This window comes from Dipodomys merriami, unplaced genomic scaffold, assembly GCF_024711535.1.
Source record: "Dipodomys merriami isolate MVZ:Mamm:240054 unplaced genomic scaffold, mDipMer1.0.p SCAF_19, whole genome shotgun sequence".
Lineage (NCBI taxonomy): Eukaryota > Metazoa > Chordata > Mammalia > Rodentia > Heteromyidae > Dipodomys > Dipodomys merriami.
Window position 1 is genome coordinate 19,831,984 of NW_027203270.1, and position 16,011 is coordinate 19,847,994.

Below are 16,011 nucleotides of genomic sequence, written 5' to 3' on the forward strand. Positions count from 1 at the left end.
TGTTGGTTAGGCTGGCACTTTTGTTGTTCCAATCCCAGGCACTGTCCCTTAGCTTTTTCATCAAAGGGTGTTGCTCTACCACCTGAATCACGGCTCTACTTCAAGCTTTTAGGTGGTTCATTGGCAATAGGAAATCTCATGGACTTTTCTACCCAAGCTAACTTTCAGCCAGAGTCCTCAGATCTCAGCCTCCTAAGTCTGAACAGGTATGAAGAACCAGCAGCACCTGGCTTATGGTTTATTTTTTATAAGGTCTTGCAAACATTTCTGTCTGAGAAGTTCAACGCTCTATCCTTGATCCTCAATCCCCCCCTTCTTGAGTATTAGAGGAACAAGTGACACAGCTTTCCCAAATGAGTTCTATAGCTTAAGAAACTAAAAATAGACCAGACATAATATAAAATTTACTTAATAAAATGGCGTAAGAAAAAATCCTTCCCTAAGAGATATTTAAGATGCATCAATATTAGTCTAAGATTACTCTTAAGTTTTCAAAGTACATGATTACTTCACACATGGCATGAGAATTTAAAATCTTACTGGTGTAATATATGTCATTTTTATGTGTTGGAGAGGGCACACGACGATTGGTATATAATGTGCATTTAATGCCTCACGAAAGCATACAAATCTTTGAAATGTTGAAATTCACAGCATACCCTAGTTCCTTTTTTAAATTATCCTCACAGTTTAAAAAATGCAAAAACACAGTGGACGATATTAACAGGTGCTACAGAGGATAGCTTTTGAAAAACAAAATCTTGTTTCTGACTTCTTTGTATTTCTTTCTATAAAAAGCTAGGTGAGTCACTTTAGGACTAGCACTCCTTTATCAGGCACTATACTTTTCACTTTGCGAACAGCAAACATTGGCTCGCAGTAAGCACGACACAGAATGAGGAAGGAACATGGGTGGGATTAGTTGTTCTGTTTATGGTAATCAGACTTTGCATTAAAACTTCCAAAACTGGTGGGTGTGAGTGCCTTAGCCTGTAATCCTTAGCTATTCAGGAGTCTGAGATCTGAGGATTGCCGTTCAAAGCCAGCCTGGGCAGGAAAATCCGGGAGACTTGTCTCCAATTAATCATCAGAAAACCAGAAGTGGTACTGTGGTTCAAGTGATAGAGCACTCACCTTGACATGAAGAGCCCAACGACTTCACCCAGGCCCAGAGGAAAAGCTCCACAATCAATCAGGATTGGGGGGTGGGGGGTGGGGAGAGAATGACCTGAATTTCTATTTTGGAAAGTAGAAACTATTCATGGTAACAGAAATTGGAAAATAGTTCTTTCAAACTATAGAAGTTTCTGCTTTTAAGGAACTCTCTTTGTTTTCAATCGCATTTTCTATCAGTTTAGCAGACTCCTCACCAGTTGAAGACGGTCGGTCTTCCCAGGCCCATCCTGGTGTCTGCCTGTGGTAATCCCCTTCTGAATGTACAGAGGAGACTGAAGAGGGTCGCTCCGTTCCTAAGTAGGCTTGACCAGGGATAGGAGATTTAGATTTTCTGCTGTTTGACTTATTGATCAACTTTGGTTTGCAAACTCCTAAAAGTGAAATTCATATCAAATTACTGATTCAGCATTTCAGTTCTCAACTTTAAAACAGCAAAACTGTCACTTGTCGTAACCAAAACAAAAGTGGACATGTGATCAAGGGCCAGGAACTGGTGGCTCACATCTGTAACCCTAGCTGCTCAGTAGGCTGAGTGAGATATCTGAGGATTGCAGTTCAAAGCCAGACCAGGCAGGAAATTCCATGACACTCTTACCTCAAATTAAACACCAGGAATGAAGCTGTAGCTCAAGTGGCAGAGTGGTAGCCTTTAGCACAAAGCTCAGGGACGGCACCCAAGCCCCAGAAACGGTGTGGGTACACATAGACACATGTAAAAATGTGATCAAGGAAATGAAGTTTGGGGAACATCAAAGTTTCTTTACTAGCCTTACAGCAGCTGTGCTAAAGAAATAAGGTTGACAAAGATCTTAAATCTTGCCTAAACATTTGTTCTCCACTGCCCCAATTTCAGAGAAGCAAGTGGAGCAGACACTATTCAAAGAAAGCAGAATCTCCAGTGAGAAACTTAACAGACACCCACTTCATGCTGCACATTTCTAGGCTCTTCAGTTCTGAGGAGAAGCCCTTGACTAGACTCCAGAACAAACATTTTCCTCAGCCCCAGCTGAGCCTATACAACCAGTATCATCATTGTCATTCCATAACAGATGTCAACGTTAAAACCTTTAAACATATTTAAAACTAGAAGACCAGCTAGTAAACCTAGAATAGTGAAATCTGTTGCTTAAAGATAAAACTGAAATTTTGTTGAATTTTAAGAACAAGATATATCAGTTCTTAAAAGGTGAAAACCAGCTGGGCGCCAGTGGCTCATGCCTGTAATCCTAGCTACTCAGAAGGCTGAGATCTGAGGGTAACAGTTCAAAGCCAGCCTGGGCAAAAATGTCTGTGAGAGTCTTATGTCCAATAACCAGTAAAAAAAAAAACCAACCAAACAAAAAAAAAACAGAAGTGGCGCTGTAGCTCAAGTGGTAGAGCACTTGCCTTGAGCAAAGGAAGCTCAGGGACAATGAATTCAAGCTCCAGGACTGCCCCCCTCCCCCCCAAAAATGGTCAGGATTGTTATAATTAAGCCATAGACTTTGTAAACAGACTTAATGAATCTTAACTACTTAATATTTATCACTTTCCTTAATCTTTATTCTCCTTTCCTGATGACTGCTGGTTTTCTTAATCTTTTTTTGCCCGTCTTTGCTCAATGTTAGCACTCTACCACTAAGCTACATTTCCAGCCCTGAGTCCTGATGTCTTTATTTCAAGTTAATTATTAGCTATGAAACTATACTTGGACTTTCACTAAAATGTACAGGTAAAGACAAGATGCAAACAAAAAAACTCAGGCTAGGCAGGCAACATTCTGGGTAAAATGTTCTTATTTCTGTTATGGTAACATATAAGCAGTTTAAAAAAAAAAATTGGGAAGGGGGGTTGCCAGCCTCGAGGGTTGAACTCAGGCCACAGCTCCACTTCTGGTTTTTCTTGACAATTACTGGTTAGAGTCTCAGGGACTTTCCTGCCTGGGCTGGATTGGAACCATGATCCTCCTATCTTAGCCTCCTGAGTAGATAGGATTTACAAGTGTAAGCCACTGGCACAGCAGTTTTTTAACTATAGAAGGGATAAAACCTTCAGAGGTGACAGGTGAAATCTACCATTGTAAGACCTTGGCAATCAACCTTTTTTCTCATCTCAGAAAAGACAGCAGAGGCACTAAAACAGAAACATTACCTGAATGAGGTGATGGGTCCCCGTCATCTCTCCGTGTCTCACTGCTGGTCACAACTGAGGTGCTGACACTACCAGACACTATTCCTACAGGTTGGGACATGACAACTCCATGATCCTCAACTTTGTCATCAAAGTTTCCCATGAGGGCCTTCCTGATAATGTCTTCTAGACCAAGGTTACTGGCAGGATCAGCAAAAGAATGGCTTCTAGAGCTTACTGAGCCTGGAAGAGATAGTGAGTGTATGCATTTCTGCTTGTTAAAAGGTATATCTGGACATAGGAAATCAGATGATATTCAGCCCTCGGGCCCACTGAATTGCACTGCCTCTGGCAAGTGTCAGAGAAGACCAGAGAGCCAACACAGAGGCCATCTCCATCCACAAGTGATGCTGGGAAAACTGTCTCCCCAGGGAATCATTAAACCACACTTCTGTTGCTCATTTTAATGATAATACTGGGATTTGAACCCAGGACCACACCTAATATGCAATCACTATAGTGGCTCACTTGAGCCATAACCTCCCAGCCCTTTCTCCTTTAGCTATTTTGCCAATAGGGTCTGTTTTTGCCTCACTTGGCCTGGACTATGGTCTTATTCATGCCTTTGGCTGGGCATGGTGGATTACAACCACCATGATAAATCAGGGCATGATACTTTTAGATGGCTGGCTCTGAAATACGGTCATCCTCTCTCTGCTTCCTGATAGAGGCATGAGCCACCATCCCAGTCTATACTTACCTTCATTCTCTCATGTGCATGAAAGAGCACTTCCTTGGTATATAGTTAATACTCAGTTTTATTTGTTGTATTGACTACTTTTTTTTTTTTAATGGATTGAACTCAAGGTTTTGTACTTGGCTTGTTAGACAGATACTCTACCACTTGAGCCACAGCTCTAGCCCCCTTTTGCCTTTTTATTATTTTCAAGATAGGTTCTCATTTTGTGCCCAAGCAAGCAGTCCTCCTATTTGTGCTTCCCTTTGTCACTGGGGATGAAAAATTCTTGCCACAGACAAGTAGCTAGGATTACAAGTCTGAGCCACCCCACCTGGTAGATTGCTTTCTATAGCAAAAGCAAATAATTTGAATCTTACCTGAAGTAGTAACTGCTGGCAAATTGAAGATCTCAGTTCCTGGCTGAGCAGCTGCTGTATTTAAACAAATGATTGAGACAATCTTGTATGTTGATACAGATTTTTAAAAATTCCTGTTAACCTTTTCATGATCTCAGCCCTTATTTTTCATGTTACATGGGGGGGGGGGCGGTTAATGCATGAGAAAGGGAAAAATATCAGGTGAGGTGGCAAATACAAAATACAAGAATACTGTAACTCACCAAAGGGAGGGAACTACATTGACATGGAAAAGTCCTGGCCTCTTGGTGAAAAAGAAACCATGGATTCAATGGAAAGCTACCTCTGTACAGTATGAAAACATGATTTCTCTACCATACGATAGCTAATGGGAAGCTTTTCTTGCATTCTCTTGTCTTATCTCTAAATAAGACAATTCTTATTGATCATTTCATGCCTAGTAACTGCACAATTTTGCCGGGCGCTGGTGGCTCCTGTCTATAATCCTAGCTATACAGGAGGCTGAGATCTGAGGATCATGGTTCAAAGCCAGTCAGGGCAGGAAAGTCCATGAGACTCTTATCTCCAATAAACCACTAGAAAACTGGAAGTGGCGCTGTGGCTCAAGCGGTAGAGTGCTCGCCTTAAGCTGAAGAGCTCAGGGACAGTGCCCAAGCCCAGAGAAGTTCAAGCCCCACGACTGACCAAAAAAAAAAAAAAAAAAAAAAAAAAAGGCTGTAATTGCACAATTTGTAGTTGCAGTTTAAATGAAAGTAGCAGAAATCTCAGAACCACATATAAAGTAAAGTACTTTGAACCAAAAGGGGAAGGAGTTTGGACACATAGTGTTTCCATCATTGCCTCCAACTTGATGCTAAAAACTTTAAAAGGGTCTGAATGTTGGAAGTGGGGGGCTCAAAGAAATGATGTCCCACAAAGGAGACTGCAGGAGGATTTTTACCAAAGGATATCACAGCCATCTGTGAAGAGTGAGTGTGCCTAAAAATAACTTTTCTTATAGCAGCTTCAAACTGACAAGAGCAAGAGGGAAAATCTCCAGGAAGATGTATAGAAACAATGACTATGGATAGCAATTTTCCTACTTAAGGTCCAGGTAACAATAAATAAACTAAACCTGAAGTAACAGCCTAGTAGTAGTTTGTGGAGAATAATGCATTCACTTGACAAAATACTCTATGAATATTTACTGAACATATTACTGATTTAATCAGTTACCTTCTTACTGATAAAAAAAATAATCAGGTAATGATAATTTCACTACTAGTTACCCAGAATATGCCCCCTTTTTTCTTTTTTGTCGTCATGGGGCTTGAACTCTGGGCTGAACCCTTTCCTCAGCTCTTCAGCTCAAGGCTAGCTACCACTTGAGCCACTGTGCCACTTCAGTTTTCTGAGTGATTTATTTAAAGTCTCACAGACTTTCCTGCCCAGGGTTGGCTTTAAACCTCTATCCTCAGATCTCAGGCTCCTGAGTAGCTAGGATTACAGGCATGAGCTACTGGCACCCGGCTGCCTCTTTTTTCTTACAGAGCTTAAAGTTCAGTGTGTATTTAGTAGGCCATATAAATAATAACTTGAATAACTTGGGGCAAAGGCAAAATTTCTACATTCCTGGATCTTATAATTCACACATTTAATAAGCACTCCAGTGACAATGTTGCATATTGAAGTTTGAGGACTCCTAGTTTAGAGAGAGTTGCTCATAAAAGGGGAAAGAGCTAGATATCTGAGAGCTGTTTAGGAGGCAGACTTCACAAAGGATGTCAAGAAAGTGATAAAGTAGAGTTGTTGAGTCCATGATGAGGGAGCAGAAGTAGAATATAAATTCGACTTTAGATATTTATGAAGAAAAGTGGACTTCAAATAGAAACTCACAGTTGAAACTACAGAGGTGATAAAATGACTGAGATTAATGTAAGAGTCCTAAGACAAAAGAAATGGCCCAAGAAGAGAGGGTAATGCCTGTTATTCCAGCTCTTTGTGAAAAGATTGGAAAGATCAAGGTTTAAGACACCACCTCAATGAATCCTAGGCTCTAAAGCCATTCTTGATACTTCCTGTGAGATGTGAAGATATCTTTACTGTCAGGTCTTGTTTAACATATACTTTGGGACCATCTATCAGTACAATACTCCCCTTAGTGGTTGTTCAATGAGTGCTGCTAAGGACAAGAAGAAACAAGTAGCTTCTTTGAATCACACAAGCCATTTCCCAGTTAGGAATTTCCTTCCCACTGGAAAACATGACTAGAGAGGATAAGCACAGACCATGCCATGTTAACACTTCCTAACGACTGGCTGCTCTCTGAGCCCTGATAGATCATCTTTAGGCTCCAAATAGAAAATGAAAATAAAGACACCATATTCTTGGTGGTGACAATTGAACTAAAAATAATCACTGTAATGAATTTTTCCCCCAAGGAGAAGTATCTATTCCTGATAACAATTCTAGTAATCATTCTAAAATAACTATCTTTGAGACAGTTGGTTTGCATTCAAAAATAGAAGGAATTAGGAGTGAAGAGAACTCATAAATAGTAATACTGGGTTCATCTTTTCTTCTCTCAGGTTCATCCATTACTCATCATAAGTGGCACAGACTCAACTATACAAGTATCTGGCAGTTCACATGTACATTTGTTTTTAAATTATTTTATGGGGGCTTCAACTCAGGGCCTGGGTGCTGTCCCTGAGCTTTTCCACTCAACTCAAGACCACAGCACCACTTCTGGTTTTCTAGTGGTTAGCTGGAGATAAGAGTCTCACAGATTTTCCTGCCCAGGCAGGTTTTGAACAATGATCCTCATATCTCAACCTCCTGAGTAGCTAGAATTGATTACAAGCATGAACCACCAGCAGCCAACCACATGTACGTTCCTTTTGTGGAACTGGGAAACTACTTGATGGTTGGCCTCAGAAATAGCAGGTGGAGAACTGTCAAGGTTCTTTATTGCTGATAAAATTGATGAGTAAGACTGGTGGCCAGTACAAGGAACATACTGAGAAAAGTAAGAGGGGGCTCTGGCAAATGCATGCACATGAACCCAAAGTTTTTGCCGTAACTTTACTGGATAATTACCAGCAATCTAAAAGGATGCTGTGGGTATAGAGCTGTTAGAAGCTAGTTAATACATCACTGGAAGCACAGAGTTGAGTTGGAGTGAATGGACTGGATCCATAGCCCCATTACTTAATATTTACAAAACCTATCAGTTTCTCATCTACAAAATGGACAAAATTACATGTGTATAGGCTGTAAGGACTGAATGAATATTCAGAATATTAGAATAGTGCCTAGCATACAGCAAAGTCTAATTTAGATTTGCTATCATTATTCATACTGAATATTGTATTTTTAGACAATTTATAGATGCATATGAATACTAAATAATGACTGATTTAGAATAGATCCTAATACTGTGTAGTCCACAGAATTTGCCAAAAAGCTAAGCTAAAAATGTTTGGTAAGCTGGGAATGTTGCTTAGTGGTAGAATGCTTATATAGCATGCATGAAGCCCTAGGTTTGATTCCTCAGTACCACATAAACATAAAAAGCTAGAAGTGGTGCTGTGGCTCAAGTGTAAGCTTTGAGCAAAAAGCAGCTCAGGGACAGTACCCAGGCCCTGAGTTCAAGCCCCAGGACTGACCAAAAAAAGTTTTGGCAGAGAAGAATTAGTAGGATTGGTACACAGAGCAAGCAAAGATGTGAAGAACAGATGAAATGTGTTTTTTTTTTTTCTAAGATTCATAAAGAGCATGTCTTCAAATTTTAGGAGAAATCATGTGGAAATGTCCCAAATATTGATAAAACTAAGACCAAAAGTGTTGCACAAATAACTACAGAGAGTAAACCCAGCTCAACCTAAGAAACATGTGCGCTCTTAGACCCAACATTAGTTCCCAGAGAAAATAGGAATGAAGGTTCTGAAAGGAGCAGGCTCCTAATTCCTCAGTAGCAACTTAACTGGTAGATACTTTAGAATCAAATACTTTGGATGGGTTCCCTGTACATGGCTTCAGACTCAAGGATTACAGGAGAGTCAGCACTGAAGATATCATTGTTAGTGTTTGTTTTATTTGAGTTTCACGAAAGAAATCCCACTTACCCATATCAGGGTCACCTCCACCAGAGGAGTTCAACTTACGAAAAATTTCCTGCTTCTTTGATTTAACCATGGGTGATGTGCTTTCAAGCTTGGTGAAGAATGAAGGCAAGTAGCTTATACTCCCTGGTGAGCGAGAATCATTCCTGTTAGAAACACAGTTTAATCTATTATAATTTTGTACTCCTAACCCTTTATATAATTTTGTCAAGGATAATTGACTCAGAGTAATTGGGAAACAACTATGTCTCCATCCTGTGTTTGTGGTTACAATCTTAAGAAATAATGTGACCAGAAGTCAGTAAGTACATCACCTAGGACATAGTCAAATGCTGTAGTTTTCAAAGGTGAAATGTAAAACTAGAATAGGAGATAATTTAGAGGTAGGGATGGAGAACTTTTTTTCTGCTGCCTCAGACCATTTGGATATTTGTAACATTCATGGGCCATACAAAATTCTCAATACAGGCAGATGAGCTGCTAGCCACTGACGAGAAGTGTACCATGTCCTGTCACATACCAAATGATTTCAAGGACCTCACGTGGTATGGGCAGGACATTTCCACCACTGATAAGAACATGGATTCTTAAATGCATTATCTCTGGGAAAATGTAGAAACATCTTTATCATGGTATCTTCTGCTTAACTGGACATATGATTACTACATGAACTCAACTATTTTACTTGCAGAATAACTTTTTTGAGTACTCTAAAGCTTTATAAAACAGGAAGAGCTTAAATCTGATTGGTAACCTAATCTGACCATAGGGAATCGCTTACCAATTAAACACAAGAACACTTGCTACTGCTGAGAAAGACCACAGTGATACAAAAGTGAGATAAAATTGGGTCCCCCACCTCAAAAAATTCACATGCTTGGAAAAGCATGTATAAAATTTTCTTTTGAAGTTACCAATATGTACATCACCTATGAATACGTATAATCAGCAAACAACTGCTAAATGCACTGGCAGCCTAAAGTTGGGAACCAGTGGCTCAAGCCTTTAATCCTAGCTACTTGAAAGACTAGGTTCAGAGCCCATCCTGTGCAAAAAAGTTAACAAGACCCCATCTCAATAGATAAAGGTAGATGTGGTTGTACAAGTTGGTCAGCTTAGCTATGTAAGGAAATAACTAGGATTGAGGTACAGACCAGACCTGGTCAAAAAACTGACCAAATCTAAAAAAAAAAGTGTTGGGGGGGTACCTTCCCCCACAGCAACACCATTCATTCTTACTGTCTGACCCTTTTTCAATGGTCACTTCTCAGCTTTGAGAAGGGTATTATATATCAAGAAAACCATTATGACTTTGGATGAAAAAGAATTCAGAAAACATGAAATTGCATAAGGGTAAAGAAACCAGAAACAAATGGCATAAACCTGGTCTTGAGGAAGTACAAATGCAATACTAGTGATTTAGTGTTTGGCCTGATGATGGAGAGCGGTTGAAGTTAAGGTGTGATTAGATATGTAAAGCTGTTTGGTCTGTAAATAGTTTACCATGTAAGCCAGGTGTGCTGGTGTATCATACCTGTATAATCCTAGCCACTCAGGTAGCTGAGATCTCAGGATCACAGTTCAAAGCCAGCCAAAGCATACAAACTGATGACACTTGGATTTCCAATTAACCACCAAAAAGCTGCAAGTAGAACCATGGCTCAAGTGGTAGAGCGCTAGCCTTGAGAAAACAAGCTCAGGGACAGTACCTAATCCTGTTTTCAAGCCTCAGCACTGGCACACACACAAAATTCACAATAGGCACTCAAATGTAGGCTGAATAAGTGGGTGACATTCCCCACACTTCCCTGACCAAAAAAAAATCTGTTTTTTTTTTTGTTTTTGTTTTTGTTTTGTTTTTTGCCAGCCATGGCAAAACTCTGGGCCTGGGCATTGTCCCTCAGCTCTTCAGCTCAAGGCTAGTGCTCTACCACTTGAGCCACAGCACCACTTCCAACTTTTTCTGCTTATGTGGTGCTGAGGAATTGAACCCAGGGCTCATGCATGCAAGGCAAGCACTCTACCACTGAGCCACCTTCCCAGCCCCATATCTGGGCTTTTTTATGGGCAGCACTAGAGTTTGTACTTAGGCCACTACATGCTAAGCTAGCATGATAATGCTTACTAATCCACTAGCTCTGCTTTTCAGTTTTTATTTTTTAGGATACAGTCTGACTTTGTACTACTATTTTAGGTTTCCCATTGTTTCTGTAATCATCAGCATGTACTACCACATCTACCTTCCCTTTGTGGAGAAAGAGTCTTACAGACTCTTCTGGCTGGGCTGGTACGGCACCATCATCCTCCCAAGCTCAGCTTTCTATATAGCTTGGGATGACAGGCATAGGCCACAAACAACAATCCTCCCATTATCAGGCTCAGAAAGGTTGAATTATAAAGATCTAGAAGGACTTTGTAATAAATGGATTTTCACAAACATATAAATATTATGCTACTTTTGCTAAAATCCAGTTTCGTTGATTCACCAGAAAAAATAAATGATCATTTTAGAGTTCCATCCAGAGACAGAAGCCATAAAAGAAAAATGGTACTGAGCCAGGCCCTGAACAGGAGCTACAGTGAGCAAATGTGCCCTCTTACCTCTGCTCTGCTGGCTCCACTCCCCTCTGTGAAAGGAGCAGCATGCTATCTTGCTTCTCATGAACAACTGGAACCTGGGGTGGAGAAATGGGCTCATAGGGTTCTGATGAGATGTGACTCCTCTCTGGAGATTTTCCAGGCCTGTTGGTAGAACATGTACAAGATTAGGTTGTGCTCCAAGATCAAACAAAAAAAGAGCTCAAAGTAAAACAAGCTGAATGGAGGAGAAGAAAAGTGCCGATTTCTTATCAGAAAAGGAAACGTGTCTAATTTTTTTTTTTTTTTGGGTCGGTCATGGGCCTTAGCTGTTCTGCTCAAGGCTAGCACTCTACTACTTGAGCCACAGTGCCACTTCCAGCCTTTTCTGCTTATTTGGTGCTGAGGACTCGAACCCAGGGCCTTATGCATACAAGGCAAGCCCTCTACCACTGAGCCACCTTCCCAGCCTCGTGTCTAATGTTTTCTGCAAGGACTCAGCATGGAACAGGAAGAACAGCAGTTCGGCATGCCTTCTGTATATCAGGCTCCTCCATCTTATTACCCTTTTAGCCAGTGAGTCTAGGTAAGTCCTCAACAATCTTCACTGCTACTTTGAGCTGCACCTTAATAGGTCCTTAATTTACCCTTTCAGTTAAGGAGTTCAGTGCTAAACTAGAAGGTAAATAAAGCTGCCCAGAGAATTGACAAGTTGTGGTTCTGCCATCTTAGGGCTGAGAAGTTCTCTGATATTGAAAGTTTCTCCTAGCAATAAATACAGTGTATATACACAAGTTTTTTGAGTTAAGAGCTACCTGTGACTTTCAACATCTGCATTTATTAAAATAAGTATGCCTATTATCCCAAACAGCTTACATTTTTGACAGTTGTTCTTTAGTGTATGATTTGAAATTCTAAATTATCTTGCAGCTTTTGTTTTTTGTTTTCTTGGCTGCTGTTGTTGTTTTGTTGGTCATGGGGCCTGAACTCTGGGCCTGGGTGCTGTCTCTCAGCTCTTCAGTTCAAGGCTAGCTCTACCACTTAAGCCACAACGCCACTTCCAGCTATTTCTGCTTATGTGGTGCTGAGCAATCGAACCCAGGGCCTCATGCATACAAGGCAAGCACTCTACCACTGAACTACCTTCCCAACCCCTTGTTTTTATTTAACTTGAAACAATATCAATTCTTCCATGAGAAATAACTTGCTTAAATTACCTTATTCATGTTTTGCCCAACTTTAATTTTGAGTTTGTCTACTTTAACTTGGCATAGCACACATCACCTATATTTAAATGAATTAGTATGTATCTTTTACACATCCTCCCTGTCTACCTTTTCCTTTGTTTTATGATTTGCAGCATTCACATCTGTTCTACAAGTATAGAAAAACTGATTATATGGCAAGATTTACTTCAAAATAATCCAGTTTGAGGATAGGGAAAATAAAAATGAAAACCAGGCTGGCCACTTACCGATTATTACCAAAACTGAGTGATGAATCCATGGAGTGTTTTATATTATTCTTTTTACTTTTATTTATGTTTGAAAACTTAATGCAATAAAGTACTTTCTAAAATGACCTTTCACTCTTCTTTCTTTGAGGAATTGGCAGGCAGACCGAAGAATCAGTTCTACTACAAATTAGTCTATACAATGTTCTGAGCCATTGAATTGTCTGGTCTAGTTACCCATCTCCTGAATATCTTCTAGGAATTCACCAGAATCTTTCCTCTGTTATCGCATTCTTGTACTCAGGATAGTTGTGAATTCCCTATGTATTATTTAATTATAACTTCACGTGTTTACATTTAACTTACCATTTTGAACCCAAACCCTGATTTGACACAATGAAAACCTCAATAAAGGACATGAGAGTGGACATTAACAAAAAGCTTGAAAACATGAAAGGCTCCATCTCCCTATTATAAAGCACAGAGGAAAGCATAGACAACAAAACAAATGAAGTTGAAAATAGGGTATCAGGAGTTGAAGATAAAGTAGAGGAACCAAAATTCAAAGGCATAGAAAAAAAAAACCACTCAGAACATACCAACCAAAGGGACATCTAAAACCTTGCTTCATTTGTTTTAAAGAATGCATATAGAGCAGGGTGCCAGAGGCTCATGCTAGTAATCCTAGCTACTCAGGAAGCTGAGATCCACGGATCACAGTTCAAAGCCAGCCCAGGCAGGAAACTCCCTTGAGACTCTTAGCTCCAATAAACCACTAAAAAACCGAAAGTGGCGCTGTGGCTCAAGCAGTAGAGCGCTCACCTTGAGCTGAAGAGCTGAGGGACAGCGCCCAGGCCCAGAGTCCAAGTGTCATGACCAACAGCAGCAACAACAACAAAATCCATATAGAACACTAAGAAAATATGTTTTATATGTGGAAGCTAGATCTAAAGACATATACAGGGCTTAATGCTTTTACACAAACTGACTGAGAAGGGTATACTTAGGGGAGGAATCCAAATGCATAACTCCTTTGAACAACCAAGAAGCAGAAACTTTTTTTGGGGGGGAGGGTGAAGGAGGACACATAAATGGAGTGAGGGAGGGAGAGTAAACAAGTGTAGTCATTATATTCAACATACATTATGAAGTATTTAACTTGAGGGAGGGAGAGGTGGAGAAGGGGAAAAAGGAAAGGATGATATTGACTAACAAGCATTGTACTCATGATTATAAGAATTGGAACTGCATTGTACAACTACTTTATAATAATAAAAGCATGGAAACAAAATACATTCTTGCCAGGCATTGGTGGCTCATGCCTGTAATTTGGCCACTCAGGAGGTTGAGGATTGAGGTTCAAACCCAGCCCAGGCAAAAAAGTCTATGAGACTCTTATCTCCAATTAATCATCAGAAAACCAGAAGTAACACTGTGTATCAAAGTGGTAGAGTGCTAGCCTTGAGCAAAAGAACTCTAGGACAGTGCCTAGGCTCCAAGTTCAAGTCCCACAACTGACCAAAAAAAAGTTCTTATAACAGTCTGACTTATAACATTTTCTATATATCTAATTAGCTTAATTTTCCTTTATTTAATGTTTCCTTGCTAAAACATCTATTACTGTTGATCCAATAGAAACCATTGAGTATGGGGGCTGGAGGTATGGTTTAAGTGGAATTGTGCTTACCCAGCAAGCATAAGGTCCTACTAGAGGAAAAGGGAGAGGGAAAAAGGGTGGGTGGGGTGGGAAGGTAAGATAAACATTGTGAGATGGAACCTAGGCCTCACACGTGTTAGACAAGAGTGGTACCGTTGAGCTGTATCTCTAATCCTTTTAAGGTTCTCACTTAATATTGACCAGGCTGGCCCTCAAAACTCATCTTCCTAACTCAGCCTCTGGAGAGCTAGGATTATGGGAGTACAATCCACTAAAAAAGATGATTTTGAAGGAGCACTCAAACATCCCTCAACTACACCACACTACTACTTTATAACAAATAAAACAATACAACCAACTTTTAACTAGACTAAAAAGATACACTATCAGCTGGGTACACGTGGCTTGTGCCTGTAATTGTACCTACAAAGGAGGCTGAGATCTAAGGATCATGGTTAAAAGCCAGCCTGGGCAAGCAAGTCCATGAAACTTACTCCAATTAACCACCAAAAAGCCAGAAGTAAAGATGTGGCTCACTAGCAAAACCAGAAGTTCAGGAGATAGCACCCAGGCACTGAATTCAAGCCCTATTACATATATACACATACACACACTACCAAATGCCTAGACATTCCAAGAATAATAGGGTTGGGGGAAAACAATTTATACTTTTCATGGAAAAAGGCAAGGAAACTTCAGTGTAAGAAATTATTTCCCTATCTTACAGAAAAATACAAATTGATTTACAATTGTGGCATTTATATATGCTTCATAATAAAGAGTATACCTTCCCCGGGCTTTGTCCACAAGGTTTTCTGGAGAGACTCTGGAACCTGGTCTTGGATGGAGAACAGACTGAGACTGAGACTGGGACTCTGGGCTGTATCGACTTGACTTAGTCCTCACAGGTGTTGATGCCAGAGCAGTTGGTGAATTTTGGAATGTAGAAGTGGTAGGCTGCTGTGTAGGCTGTGAGGAAACTTGATTTCTAGCAAAGTCTTGTGTGATAATTTGCTGTGAGCAAAAAAAGAAGGGAGTGGTTAAACTCATTTAAGTACTTGCAAAAAATGATTAAGAAGAAAAACCAATAACCAGAATACTAAAAAGCTTACACAGATGTGATCGGCAAGCGTGATCAGTCGATGGGTCCTGGGTACTTGCCCGATCCCTTCTGCCTGGGAGGACGGGGGCGGTGGCTGCTGTGGAGACGGCGACTCCTGCTGAGGCCGATAATGATGAAGTGGTCCTTCATACTGTCTTGTGGGGTCACCTAAAGGAGAACAAGTGGAAATCTTACTCTAAGGCTATCCCTGTCTTGGACTCAGTATCGAAGATTAAACATAATTCAGGAGAACACAAGAAAATGATGTAATATGAATCTCTATATTTTGAAACCAAAATATTTATTCACCAATAGAAGTCTGAGGACTAATAAAATTTGTATAAAGTGGACAAAGTTATTTATCATTACAAGCAAAAGAGTAATCAATCAAGAACTTAAAAGTTGCTTTTAGATAGTGCAGTTTTAAATGTTCTGAAGCAGATCACCTTGAAACAAACAAGTTATTTTTAACATGGTCTATACAGATAATTAAAACAAATGACAAAATTTGACAAAATGACAAATTTGAAAACACTTAAGCAGTGACTAATAAAGACATACTTTCTGGTTGGTTTGCCTTAACAATCTCTGGCTGATAGGCCTGCAGTTTTTCCTGGGGTGGTGCAGGGGAGCTGGCAGGACTTATCACCTCAATAGCATCACTAGGTGCTTCATACCTGTGAGAAGATACTTTAAGAAAAGAACTTTATTTTAAGAT

The 16,011-nt window shown here is 40.1% G+C and overlaps 2 protein-coding genes across 15 annotated transcripts in view; one reads left to right on the forward strand and one right to left on the reverse strand.

Moving 5' to 3' along the window:
* Ttc19 (tetratricopeptide repeat domain 19) overlaps positions 1–16,011 on the forward strand; it is a 52,059-nt gene that overhangs the window by 29,370 nt on the left and 6,678 nt on the right. The gene's annotated exons all lie outside the window — the stretch shown is intronic.
* Ncor1 (nuclear receptor corepressor 1) overlaps positions 1–16,011 on the reverse strand; it is a 171,303-nt gene that overhangs the window by 1,630 nt on the left and 153,662 nt on the right. For 12 of the 14 annotated variants that reach the window (XM_070027631.1, XM_070027632.1, XM_070027634.1 and 9 more), the window contains 8 exons: positions 15,855–15,983; positions 15,304–15,461; positions 14,979–15,205; positions 11,106–11,246; positions 8,508–8,650; positions 4,402–4,455; positions 3,307–3,528; positions 1,371–1,547 (listed from right to left, as the gene is read on the reverse strand). In XM_070027631.1, the coding sequence (XP_069883732.1) occupies positions 1,371–1,547; positions 3,307–3,528; positions 4,402–4,455; positions 8,508–8,650; positions 11,106–11,246; positions 14,979–15,205; positions 15,304–15,461; positions 15,855–15,983 (1,251 nt within the window). The remainder of the gene's footprint in view (positions 1–1,370; positions 1,548–3,306; positions 3,529–4,401; positions 4,456–8,507; positions 8,651–11,105; positions 11,247–14,978; positions 15,206–15,303; positions 15,462–15,854; positions 15,984–16,011) is intronic. The other 2 variants (XM_070027638.1, XM_070027635.1) reach the window with 2 other exon arrangements.